Below are 14,567 nucleotides of genomic sequence, written 5' to 3' on the forward strand. Positions count from 1 at the left end.
TACAATACTGCCAAATTGCGGCAGTATTGAGTTCACAAGTTCCTTCCTCCTGCCTGCATCTGGGATCTCTCAAGCGGAAACGATGAACCGGAAGCAGCGGGACAACAATCTGATATCTCTACAATAATTTCGAGTTGTAGTCTTGTTAGGTTGTGTTTACATTTGTGCTGTGGCACAGCTTCATTATGTCATCAGTCTCACGTTGATCCCGCCTCTAGCGGCCGCATACCGCTGCATATCGCTCCGGTCTGATTTGGTCCAGAGTACATCATCTCTGCTCGAGAGACACCAGACCAGGGTTCCCCAATAGGCGGCCCGCGGGCCGAGCGTCCCCTTGTGGCCCCTGGAGGAATTTAAAAAGAAAAAACCTCTACCTCGCGCGTGTGGTCTCGGCCCCCAGCCTGGTACCGTAGTCATGAACGCAGCATGACATAATTGTATGCTGCACGGAAATGCTCCATATTAATCTGTGCTGTGTACTGATGAGACTTCCTTACGAATGTCTTTCTTTGCTATGAATTTCAGACTCTGCACAACAACCGTGGTCTGCGTCTGGTAAGCATTCAGGTTTATCTGCACCGTTTGTCTTTAATTTCAGGCTGTTACTCACAACAGGCATCAAAATATGTGTCTGGCAAGCATCCAGGATTAGCAGCACTGTTTAAGCTCATTCAATTTCTCACTTTAGGCATCTAAAATAACTGCTTATTTTTCTAAAGAGCTCAGAGTATGCTCATCATCTCTTGTCAGGCAAGCATCTCCATATTTCCATATATTAGTTTATCGCATGACAGTGTTGTGCAAAAGAAGAATGCGTCACAAAAGGCATTTTTTTCTGGAAAGTAACCAGGGGTCATCGATTTGCTCGTACACGGACAAATGTGTCTGTGGCAAAGACTTGTCGTGGCATATTTTTTTTTTGCATTTTCTTTTATATTTTCTGAGGTGGGTGGGTCTTTCACAGGGTTGGGAGGGTTACTTTAAAAAAGGAATCCCCTACAGTTACAAGTTACTTGCTAAAACATGTAGTCAGTAACGTAATCCCGATTACTCCATTTAAAAAGTAACTACAAGTTACTTTCAGTTACTTTTGGATTACTTTTAAGTAAAACTCAATTTAATTAGATAATACAAGTTTTACCATTGATAGACAAGAATGTTGAGCCTATGAAATTAAGATAAGGACAACTGAAATATGGTTAAGGTCATTTAATTAAGAATTTGACCTCTCTGAACAGTTACATTACTGTAGAGTCATTGTGTCAACTTATAACAGATCATAAGAAAAATGCATCTTGACCTACAGAACCATTTTGATTGATTGACAACAACCAACAACTTTGACAACCAACAACTTTGACAACCAACAACTCCATCCATGTGTGGTCAAAGTGGCAAATAAAAACTATTTTTGACATTCCTGGCTGACACTCATTTAGATAGACATGGCATGAGTTTAAAACATTGTAAAGACTCATTTATATAGTCTACAAAGAACTCAGCCCTATACAATTATATTTATACCCCGTAGGCTACTCTTTAAATAAAAAGCCTCATTGTATTTGACCTAAAAGAGAAGACTGCGCAACCCATTATTTATCCCCAATCCAATATATCATATCGTCACCTTATTAAACTAATGGCCTAAGTCATTTTTTTGCTATGTTGGCCTGTCGCGTGTCCCCCCACTGTAGTGCGTGCATGTGCACATCTTGTTACCGGGGCGGACCGGGGGGTTTTCCCAATCACCCAAATCACTGAATGCTCCTTTAAAGATTCCATATTTGTGGTTTCAATAATTGGGTCTTATCAGTACAGTTAGTGCTTCCATCACACGTTACATAACATGAGAAAAGGGCCATTTAGGTGCAGAGGTGAGTGGGTGCGTGTCATACGTTATTAGAGGTTGCTTGCTTTTCAGAGGACAGGGTTACTTGAGGTCAGGAGGAGATCAAGTTCTACCAGTTCTACCTTATCAAACCCAAACTATTTGGTTTGGTACGGTAGCTTCCATAGTTTGTGACATCTTGATGAGACATCCTAGAGACAGTCTTAGACCTTGCATAGTTGTGATGTCATGCATGAGAATGGACAATGGAAACAGAAAGATAAGAGTGAAAACCATCATGTGCATGTACGTACATGATGGGTGATTAGATAACGATAAAAAGAGCATGCCAGGATTTAAAGAAATGCACCGTCACACCTAGTTCCATGCTAGGGCTACTAACTTTGATCAGAGGTGAACAAGCTTCTAAGTGGATATTGTGGACGCCCAGGCTGCGGATCACTGGTCTCCACGGATTAGGATTGTGGAGAGTTATTATAGTTATGTATTGTTACACCACCAAGATCAAGCTCAGTGAGCAGATGGAGGTTCTGGGTCTGTAAGCTCAGTGAGCAGATGGAGGTTCTGTGTCTTTAAGCTCAGTGAGCAGATGGAGGTTCTGTGTCTTTAAGCTCAGTGAGCAGATGGAGGTTCTGGGTCTGTAAGCTCAGTGAGCAGATGGAGGTTCTGGGTCTTTAAACTCTCAACGGTGAAATCGTTTTTCAGCAAATGTATTTGCTCAGTACTGCCCTCATTTGCTTTTGTAGCAAATACATCCTTCTGAATAGAAGTGTTTTTGCTGCACCATTTTCCACTGTAAATAATACATAATAGGCTACAGACACATGTGGCTGTGTACAGACATGTTGATGACCCCTGGGGCCTATTTCACGAAACTTGGATTAACTAATCCAGGATTTAGGCCAAAGCCAGGCTTTTTAAATCCTGATCTTTATAGCCTGGTTTATTCCGTTCCACTAAAGCCAAGCGAGGCTCAGAATTGGTGGATTTGGCGAGCCGGGATCAGCAAGCCAGGCTTAATAGACAGTCTGGCTTTTTGTCTCTAGACTCCTTATGTGGATCACAGATTTACTGATCCTTCTTCTTCATGGGGTATTAAGGCAGTTTGCATCCTTAATAGTTGCATTACAGCCCCCTTCTGTATATCTCATTATCTTTACTAATCTATTCAAGACTTACTGATACAAGGACTTAAGCTTCTAAAATAAATACTGCTGCTGTAATTAAAGAGAGAACATACTCTCAATAGTGGATAGACTGAATGATTAACTACCCCAAAAATATAGTTTACATTTTACCACTACTATTAACCACTACTAAAACAGAATTCTTAATATTGTAAGCATAATGATATTGTCGCATTGTGATATTTGGCCATAACTCCCTCCTCTGAGGGAGCTACCTTTGGAGAAGGGGGTTGTGGTCCAGACAGGGCCGGGTCATGGTTCATGTAGCATGCCAAAGTTTGTGCTGTTGCCAATGAGAATGCATTGGGCGTTTAAGTTAAATAACTCAGAAACTACAAAACATTTCAAAGTAAAAAGTTCCAGCATGTGTCTCTACAGTAAGCTGAATTTTACAAAGTGTGAATGGAGTTTCTAGGTGAAAGTGATTTTTTTAAGTGCCACTATCTGCCTATAAATGTCTCAAATTTGAAAGCACTATATTTCTAAAACTATGAAACATTTCAAAGATTCCTTTTCAGGCACACATGTCCACCGTAGGATGAACCTAAATAGGTTTGAATGGGGTTTCTAGGTGTAAGTATGTAGGACTAGTAGTGGGTGAAACGTTACAATGGTAATAAATTATGTTGTAAAACAATGAGTAATGGTAATATTTAGTGGTTTTCACTTTTACAAAAAAAATAATAATAATATAATATAATATAATAATTCTTCTTAACCGTGCACTTGCACGACAGCAAACCTATTCATGGGGAACATTCACCAAAAGCAGCTGATCTACAAGCTCACAAGCTGTCATGATGTTGTGCAGCCTATATATTTTGGTTATTTGATTTTATATAGTGCTTAAATTAGTCCTTTAATGCAGACCGATACAAATAAGGCAACATAAAACCATAATAATTGAATGAATCTGGAAAACATCATTGGTTTGTGATCAGTTTGACTGCTTAATGTAATGAACAGTAAAGACATCAGGATTAGGTTAAACCTGGCTGTTAGCCTGGTCCGGAGCAGGCTAAGTCCAAAGCATTAGTTTCCATGGTAACTTATGTAGCATCACTTTCATGAAACCGAATCAAGCCTCAACATATCCAGGTTAACTGGTTAAATTAATCTGGCAAGATCAACAAGCTTTCATGAAACCGGTTAAGCACTGATCCAGGATATATTAAACCAGGATATGTGTTAAAGCCCGGCTTAATCTCTAATCCAAGTTTCGTGAAATAGGCCCCTGGTCAGGAGACTGATTATAATAATAATGTTGAGGCTGAGGTTGTGATTGATGTGCACTTTGAGATCAAAGTTAAGAGACTAGGGGCTCCATTTCCGTCACCGCTAAACCCCTTATCCCTCAACCCCTTTGCCTTTTTTACTATTTTGAAAAACATTTTTGAATAGTTCAACTAGCCAATCTACATTGACACGTTGTGAGCTTGTAGACTGACCATTAATTTTAACTATTAAAAAATGTTATGCAAAATAGTAAAAAAAAAGGCAAAGAAGTTTAGGGATAAGGGGTTTAGCGGTGACAAAAATGGAGCCCTATATCTCTAAAGAACGACATACATCATATTAGATTATGATCATCTTTACAGTGCTAGCCTATTACGAACTGCAATCAATGGCAAACCACTTCACCTGTGGGCAGTGTGCAATTTGCAACTTGCATTCAACTGCATGTGGCATATTATCACATTATTCTGTTGTATCTGTTGTGAGATCTTAATTTTATTGCATATTAAAATAATAACTCTAGTTTTTGGATAAGGCAGGTTTGGGGCCACAATGCATATAGTAAAACAATAGCTGATCTACAGCTCAAACTGTGACGTGTTTTGAGCTCGTAGATCTGCAATTATTGCAATTCTTTTTTATTGGAATCCTGAATAATTGTTTAGCTATTTCTGAATTAGAATCCTGAAAATGAACGTTATTATTTAATTTCAAATACATTTATATTAACTTAGATGCAAATACATTGGACATAAAAGGGCAGAAGTAATTTGGCCTAAATAAGGTTTATAATTGCCTAAGTTAAAATGGCATGTTCAGATATTGGCCTAAGTCATTATATCCTTACATGTTACATGATTGACATACACCATTATTTGTATGTCAATAGTCATATTTTTTCATATTTTCTGGAATTTAAATAATTAAGAAATATAATATATTCTACATTTGGCACAGTTTTTTGTGTTTCCTGAAAACCTTGAAAAAATGACTTAGGCAATTTGTTTAATAAGGTGACAATATATGCTCTCCTATCTAGTATCTCTGCAGTGTTGCCTGGTCTGATTATTATAAGCCACATTGGGCTTATTTTTCTGAAGTTGCTTGTAAATAATGGTAGAACGGTTGTGAGCTTAGATCGTCTATTTTCAAATAGCCAACATATATAAATATGCACTTTGTTTAATGGACGATATATATATAGCTTTGAAGTGCTTGTGTGGCCTTTTATAGTCGCTTCTTTTGGGCTTGTTTTCATAGACCTGGTTGCTCAGAGAGTCAGAGAGGTGCGCGCTGCGCTCAACTCCAATCCATTCCGTTTGGTGTTATAATAATTTATAACTTGTTTGTCAAATTAATGAGGGGAAGGGGAGAATGTAATCCTCATGTAACCCCCGTTACAACACCCCCGTTACTGTAATCCAGATTACACATTTTAAAATGTACTCTAAGACGTTACAGTTAAGTTTTTTTTTTACTCTGATTACAGTAACGGATTACATGTAATCCGTTACTTCCCAACCCTGGTCTTTCAGTACCTCCATGATGCTCAGTGACATCATAGAACGTAGGTTTGTTTCCCTGCCCACATCCCTGTTTTTTTATTTTCTACAGGCAGGTGTTCAGGTGAATTTCACCCGTGTTTAGCCATGTTTCTCTCTCTCATTTCATGTTCCAGGAATGGGTGGATAAAAGGTTCCCATCTTCATTTTTTTTTTTTTACCGACTTTGCTCCCCTATGATATAATAATAATAATAATAATATCTACTTTGCGTGTGTGTGTGTGTTTTTTTTTTAACATTGGGTAAAATATACCTGAGTTTAGTGATGGTGTGACAAAAAGGATGTTTAGTGTTCTAGGGTTAATACGGACCACAATGGAAACAAGTCCCCAGGACTTTTTGTGTGTTATCGTTTTAGCCCTTGGGGCCCTATTTTTGTCAGTGCTTTACCCCGTGTCCCTAAACTTCGTCTTTTTTTGAAAAACATTTAAAAATTGTTCAACTAGTTATTGTCACAGCCCCCTGTAGCTTGGCCTACCAGGGTCTGTGCTTCCTACTCTACCTGTCTCCACAAGGCCTGCAGGTTGGGGAATTGGGTGCCAATCAGTACATTGGGAGCACCTGCCAGTATCCCCAGTGTGCTGGGATATATATATATATATATATATATATATATATATATATATATACATATAATAGCAGATCGACAAAGCTGCACAATGCATAACATCTCTTTTTGCTACTTTTTTGCGACACTCACACCGCAAAGTCTAACGTAGGGATGAATTGATGAAAAATCATGAAATATGGAGATGTGTTTCTGCTTGACAGTAATGATATGCACTCATGGTAAGATACAAGAAAGATATCAAGTATATAGTATTTATTTATGCAGCAATGTACTTTCAAATAGAATATGTTAGACTCGTACAACAATCTTATATGACTAACTTGCAATACTTGCTGTGCTCTGTTTTATCAAGTGTAGAGGATTTAAGTGGTATTGAATTGGTACCGAATTTGCAGCTCAACAAACGCTAATTAATCCTAGTATGTGATGGAGGACAATTTCACCATACATTTAAATCTTCTCGCGGTATGATTATTGTGAGCGATTTAACCGGTCCCATCCCAAACTAGTAGAAGTAATAATAATCATCATCTTCAGTACACATGATGAGTGTGTTGTTTTGTTAAGTGTGCGGCCAGGCTCCCATGAACCAGAAGATCGTCGGAGGGCAGACCGCGCCGCCTGGCAGCTGGCCATGGCAGGTCAGCATACAGTCTTACTACGGTCATTTCTGTGGAGGTTCCCTCATCAACAATGAATGGGTGCTGTCCGCTGCCCACTGCTTCCAAAAGTGAGACATAATTTAATTAATTGAAATGATTAATAATAAATCCTTGTTTTTTGCACGTCAATAAAGTAGAAAGGTAATTTTCTTTTGAAAATTGCTGATTTACAAGCTCACAAGGCATTGCGATGTGACGTGTTATCAAAATATTTTAGTTAAATTAATCGCAAATTTATAGAATAATCCCTGAGAAAAATCGATAGTTGAATCCCTATCAGTGTTCATAAAAGGGATGTGTGCGTTTTGCATGTGCGTGTGTGAAATCATCATCATACCAGGAAGTGGCAAAAAAAACTACTTTCTGGCCTCGACAGCCCATACATCCAAACAGAAAAGTTCTATAGACCAATTCATTGTTTACAAACATTGGGACTGGGCGCACGGGTGACTGTTTCATGTAATCAATTCCCAACTGATCTCCGAACCTGTTGTTTTGGGGAGCGCTGGTTTCAGTCCATTGAACCTCCTCTTGTGAGTTAATTGGCTAGTGAGATGCACCCTAGGAGACATTTATACTTCAAAGCCCAACAATATTGCACACAGAGAACAGCTGATTTACAAGCTCACATCGCATCGCAGATGCGACTGTTGTGAGCTTAGAGGTCTGCGTGCGTGACACCATTGCGGAACGAAGCATAAATTATATTTGATGGGCTGCAGGTGCATGTGCAGCTGTGCACAAATAGGCTCTGCTGCCGTGATCATGAGCGCACCTCCCGTTCTTATGACATCGACTGGAGGTGTGGTTTTGAGGACAACTGTTTTTAATTGCTATTATTGTTCAAACACAACAGAAACCAGGGATTATATATTTCAAGGGCGAGAGATCACAATAAAAATCCAGTTAGTGCAGTTAGAACTTTTCCATTGCATCTTATGAGAGGTGGTGTTCTTCTGCTGCCGTGATGCGCGCGCATGCTGTTGCTTATCAGTGTGACGTTGTCTGTTAAGGCGTCTATAGTAGTATCTACGCCTATAAACTCAATTTACCACTCAATTTACCACTCACTTTATGTATGTGCATACCTCATATCATTCATTGTTACCCCCTCCTCCACACTCTTGCAGCCCTGATCCCAATAACAACTATATCATCTTCTTGGGCCGCCAGTCCCAAGAATTGATGAACCCCAATGAGGTGAACCGCACGGTGGTGCAGATCATCAACCATCCTCAGTACGACGGCCAGATGTCGAATGACAACGACATGGCTCTGCTGAGGCTCTCCCACCCCGTCACCTTCACGCCGTACATCCGCCCGGTCTGTCTGGCGGCGACGAACAGCACCTTTTACAGTGGAACTATGAGCTGGGTGACTGGCTGGGGGACGGAAGGTAGTGGTGGTGAGTAATAATGCGGGTGCATGTATGTGTTTGGTCCAACGCACTAACAGTCCAACAGGCATTAGTCCCAAACACATTAGTCCGACAGACACCCTACCCAAAACCCGGTGCGGCTTATAGTCCGGAAATTACGGTAAACGACATGACATCAGCTTGTGACTGCAACTTGTTTCTGTTCGCAGATGACTCAGCACTGCTAGTCTCGGACAGGAACAAACTGCAGGTTGAAAAGGCCCTCGGCTCTGAACTCGGTAGAATCTGCACCTGGCTCGCTGATAAATTATATTTACACCTGGGAAAAACTGAATCCATTCTCTTTGGATCAAATAGTAATCTCAGCAAGGCAGATGGTTTCTAGGTTAGAGTGGGTGACAATATTATCACACGAAAATCTGAAATTACCTACCTAGGTTCCATCCTGGAGGCTAATCTTTCTGGTGATAAAATGGCCACCGTAATCAAAAAAGTCAACCAAAGAACAAGATTATTTTACAGGATCTCCTCACTGGTCAACAAAAACACCTTGAAGACCCTAACAGGAGCCCTCATACAAGGGTTCATTGACTATGCATGCACCTCTTGGTACTACAGCACCTCAAAGGCCCTTAAAACAAGGCTCCAGACTTCCCAAAACAAACTGGTCAGGCTCCTACTTGGCCTCACCCCCCGAACCCACCTCACCCCTGCCCACTTTGACAGGCTGGAATGGCTTAGGGTTGATGACAGAGTACAGCATCTTGCAATGGGTCTGTTCCACAATATTCAATACACCACCAAGATACCAATGTACCTGTCTAAATACTTCCTTAATGTTAACCAAGTCCACACCCACAACACCAGAGGGAGTGCAACAAACCATGTGCAACCCAGATTCGGCACAAACAAGGGACTAAATTATTTTAGCTCCTATGCCACCAAAATATGGAACGCCCTACCAACAGTCATTAAGACATGTGAATCCCTTGACTGGCCCCCGTAAAAATCTGAATCCCCACCACCCACCCCTTTTTCCCCTCGTTGTATGTTTCTTTCCCCTTTTTTACCTTCTCCTGAATTTCTGTTCCGTTCTTTTTGGCTACATACACTGCGCAAAAAGCATGGAATACGGATGTGTCTATTACAGGAAACTCCCGTTAAACTTTCCAACAAACACCGGTAAACATCCGAATTGTACCATCACACCTGTATATTACCGTATATTAACTGTATATGCCCGCTAAACTTGAGGTTTACGGGGACAATACAGTGCCCATAATTGCCTGTTAACTCCTCTTTTCACGCAGTGATAGAAGTGTCTATTTGTACGTCTCTAAATGTTTTGATGATTTGAACAAGGTGGACCCTCTTGTAAACAAGTGTAATGCTTTATTGGGTCGTCCACTCACAGTTAACAGTATTTGTATTGAGTTGTGCTTGAAATGTACTGTAATTCTGCAAACTGTTAATAAATATTTCAATCAATCAATCAATGGCATGACATACAGGTTATGCAACAACATATTATGTTGTCGGACTGTTGCATGTTCGACTATGTTAGAACAGACCTTGAAGTCAGTGGTGGAAAGTAACTAAGTACATTTACTTAAATAATATACTTACTGTAAGTACAATTTTGAGGTATTTGTAGTTTACTTAGTATTTCCAATACCTTTCCTTCTAGGATCCAAATATTGTACTTTTACTCCACTACATGTATTTGAAAGCTTTAGTTACTAGTTACTTTGTGGACTTCGACCATTTGGAAACGGCCAATCTATAAGCTCACACTGTCTCGCAATGCGACACATTGTGAGCTTGTAGATCTGCTATCTTCAAATGATCTTTTTGACATTCTGTACAATGATTACTTTAAATGTTGGTACTTAACGGTACATTTTGATGCCAATACTTTTGTACTTTTGCTCAAGTACATTTTGAATTCTGAATTACTCTTACTTGTAACAGACTAAGGCCTGACTCACACGTGCACAACAGATTGATGTATGCTTGTTGTATGAGACTTATTGACTGATGCAAGCTCACAATGCATTTCCAATGGGAGTTACATGGTTTGACACAACATTTGTGTTGTATGAGGGGGTGGGGGGCAGTCGAAACACAGCCGAAAGCCGTACAACACAAATGTTGTGTCAAACCATGTGACTTCCATTGGAAATGCATTGGGGCAAGATGTATCACACCCTTTGTATACATCTAGCATGCATCAATGTTGTATGCTAGATCGAAAGGTGTGAGTCGGGCCTAAGACAAATGAGTCGCTTTTCCTCTCTTCCATTATAGTTCCCCTGGCCTCTCCCCAGAACCTTCAGGAAGTCGATGTGCCGGTCGTGGGGAACCAGCAGTGTACATGCAGCTACTATGACCTCACAGACAACATGCTTTGTGCTGGCCTCAATGAAGGAGGAAAGGACTCCTGTCAGGTGACAGATCATACTTTTTCTCTGTCCATCATATCCTTCTATCCAGTGTTGTATTGCTACTTTTAGAAGTGGGGGGACGTGGCACCCATTGTATCTGCAAAGATATTTCATTTACGCCACGTGCGCACACACATGCACGCGCATTTGCATGCACAACACACGCAGACACTCACTATAAAACATGCAGACAGACGTCTATAGCCCGTTTAGAAACCGGGTTTACCATGCTTAATCGTATCCATAAAAGTAAATATCTTATCTTTGCCCTAAAATAATTTTAGGCGTGAGAGAAGTGGGGGGTACGTATGATGTTTTATTTAATTTTTTTGTGAAAAGTCATGATGAAATATTATATTAGCTCAAGTTGCCATGTATTTGGTGTACTTGGTGTGTTTAGTGATGGTATGACAAAAAGGATGTTTAGTGTTCTTGGACAGGGGTTCTCAACGTTTTTTGCTGGGGACTTATTATAAACGATATTATGAATCTGTCATTTCCTCAGGGAGACTCTGGCGGGCCGATGGTGAGCCGCATGATGAGCAACGGCACGCCACCCCGCTGGGTCCAGTCCGGGGTGGTGAGCTTCGGCCGGGGCTGCGCCCTGCCCAACACCCCGGGAGTCTACGCCCGCGTGTCGCGCTACCAGGACTGGATCAGCATGCACGTCACCTCTGACCCGCCAGGCTTCGTTAGGTTCATGTCCGACGGCATGGACACCGACGTGGGTTTCCAGTGTCCTACACAACCACCCATGACCACCCATGACCCTGAACCATCCCCGTGGCCAGCCACCTCATACCCACCGTGGCCACCCATGACCACCTATGGCCCCGTATACCCACCGGGGTGTACCACGCGCCCACCACCACCCATTAAACCGTGTGAGAGTCTCTTTTGTGGCGGCCCGAACACCGTCCATTTCACGTATTTCACGTATGTCTTAACTCTCGCACTGATGCTCTACAGCGTGGCTAGTTTTGCATAAGGGCTTTTCAAGGCACCAAGTTGCGTTAAGTTACATTGGCCATAGGGGAACCTCTCTTTACATTGTTTATTTTATTGTGTGGATTTGGTTGTTTAAAGCCCCATTGTGCGATAGATAGATAACTTTATTGGATTGGCAGTTTAAAAAAAAAAAATCTAGAAAACATCAACATGGACTATACACAAAAAAAGCAAAAGCTTGTTTCCATTGTGGTCCACCATGTAACATAAAACCTACCACAGGCTCAAAACGGTCTCAAACTCAACATAAAGACAAGCACCGTGAAAATCCAATGTGTCTATTAAATATTGCACAATGTGGCTTTAACATATAAGGGAATGTTCACTCTAGCCCTGGGGGTCAAAAGTATGTTGCTTAGTTTCTAATTGCAATAAAAAAAGTAAAAATGCAATCTTAATTTTGTATCTTATGAAGATATGTTGAATGATTTGCAGCTAAACTATTAAAGTTTTACTTTTATTCCAATATCCATTTGCAAACTTTGTCTGTCTCATATGAATCTCTGCAATTGCACAGAAGGAAAGGCCATTGGATTCTTTTTTTTTTTTTTGTCATATGAAAGCAGGGAATCATAACTCAAATGGACATATTGGTTGTTCAGTTTGACCCACCAGTTGGAGATATAGCTTATAGAGTAATGTCTTGCAGAAAACAGCGAGTTGAGAAAACAGGCTTGAAAGGTTCACTTCTGTGGTCTAATAGAAAAAATAGAGTCTGCAACACTGGTATGAAAAACTCAGCTCCACTGGTTTATTTGATTCAACGTTTCGATCCCTTATGATCTTCTTCAGGTGTTTAAGCATGTATTTCATATTTATTTATTTGTACGTCTGTAAATGTTTTAATGAATTGAACATGGTGGACCCTCTTGTAAACAAGTGTAATGCTTTATTGGGTCATCCACTCACAGTCTTTGTATTGAGTTGTGCTTGAAATGTACTGCAATTCTGCAAACTGTTAATACATATTTAAATCGATCAAAAAGAAAGAAGGAGAGAGGGAGGGATGGAGAGAGAGATTTCTTACTTAATTAATTATAAATAAATACATAAATATAATTATTAATTATGTGACTACCATGGTAGTTTAAACCATAACATATTGTTGTATATCTATAGGTATGAGAGTCTTTGTCATTGGTCATAGTTTCAAAATCACTTTGAAAATAGCTGGTCAAATGGCACCATCATGTGGACAACCTGGCTATAGCTCAATATGAGTATCAGCAGAAAATATATCACTATTAAGTAAAGTCGGTGGTGGAAAATGTTTGATTGATTGATTGATTGACTGTTTGCAGAATGGGTACATTTCAAACAAAAGACAGACAGTAGGCTGATAGGAAATGGGGAGAGAGACATGCAGTAAAGGCCGTCGGGATCGGGAGTCGAACCCGCGGCACACTGCCAGACTGAATTACCAGCCATGGTGCCTGGCCCTGGACCATTGAGCCACGGCCCAGGCCAGTGCCACGGTTTTAACGGGTTAATCCTTTTAAGCCTTTAATTGTCATACATGGACCAATTACCCGTTTCACTACAGTGCAGGTGGCATGTATGCACAGATATTATGTAATGTCTGTTGTTCCATGCAGGTCAACCTGTTTCACCCACAATGCAGGTGACGTGCACAAATTGTAATGTTCTTGGAAAGTTGCTTTGTTAGCAGATGAGCCAGAACTCGACTCCTCGTCATCGTCACAGACAACAAAGAATTAGCTGTAAAAATCTCCAGGGGGGGGGGGGGGGGGGGTTTAGCGCCTCGGGGGGGGGGGGGGAGAGAACCAACGTAATAAATGTAGTTGTACCTACGTCAAGTAATAAGTTACACATTTGGTGACCACATGGCCTTCAGTGCCACATATAGCCATTCCACAATCTCTGAATGCTATATAAGCATTTGAAAACTGTGCGAGGCCTCAGTCTGGCTCACAAGACTATTAGCCTACTCTAGCACTGCCCTTCGATCTAGTCTAGGACAATATTTCTGGTTGGGTGAAAGTGGCAGCACAGATCTGAAAAATGAATTCATGGAATGCAGTAAAAATAAATCAAAATGTGAAGCGACAAGTGAGGGGCGCTCTTATCATACATGTTCTTGATGTATGACGATATTGTCAATGGGAATTGAATCTTTGGGTTAGGACAACCTAGCCGATTTGCTCTTCTAAATATGACGTAAATTCTCCATTCATTGTCAATGGCATTTAATGTTTGTGAAAACACAAAAATAGCCTATTTGCTCAGACACATGACGTGAATTCTCCATTCATTTGTGTTAGGACAAGAATCTTCTATAGCTAAATAAAGGAGCGCCCCTCAAACGTTAGGAATGGTTCCTCACGGGCTGAGGAAGAACTCATTGATCTTTAATGACTTAAACCCAGAGTTCCTCAGGTCTCTATACTACAAGCTTTACCCACAATACAGATGCTGCAGTTTAAGAGGTTAATAGGAATACCAACGAGCTCGCTCCAGGCGTACAGCTGGCGGAACTGCTCAGGCTGGTATCTGTGTCCTAGTCTGTTGAGATTGCAATGCATGCAATGGCTATTGGCTATATTATTGTTCAGTCCTGTGATATTGGTTGTGGGGGAGACAAGTGTGAGAGACTGGCCCATTTAGTAGCCTAATGGATAAAATGTTAAAGAAGCAGGTGTAACAGTAGA

At 40.7% G+C, this 14,567-nt stretch overlaps 1 protein-coding gene across 1 annotated transcript; it reads left to right on the top strand.

Moving 5' to 3' along the window:
* The first annotated feature begins 529 nt into the window (after positions 1-529).
* Positions 530-11,882, top strand: LOC310875877 (mast cell tryptase-like). The gene is made up of 5 exons (XM_083789296.1): positions 530-555; positions 6,974-7,136; positions 8,199-8,473; positions 10,754-10,893; positions 11,396-11,882. Exons 2-5 carry the CDS (start codon positions 6,991-6,993, stop codon positions 11,876-11,878), a joined length of 1,044 nt encoding a protein of 347 aa, XP_083645422.1. The 5' UTR covers positions 530-555; positions 6,974-6,990; the 3' UTR covers positions 11,879-11,882.
* Positions 11,883-14,567: the final 2,685 nt, after the last annotated feature.

The sequence above is a fragment of the Protomyctophum parallelum genome (genome assembly GCF_964188405.1).
Source record: "Protomyctophum parallelum genome assembly, chromosome: 18".
Classification (NCBI taxonomy): Eukaryota; Metazoa; Chordata; class Actinopteri; order Myctophiformes; family Myctophidae; genus Protomyctophum; species Protomyctophum parallelum.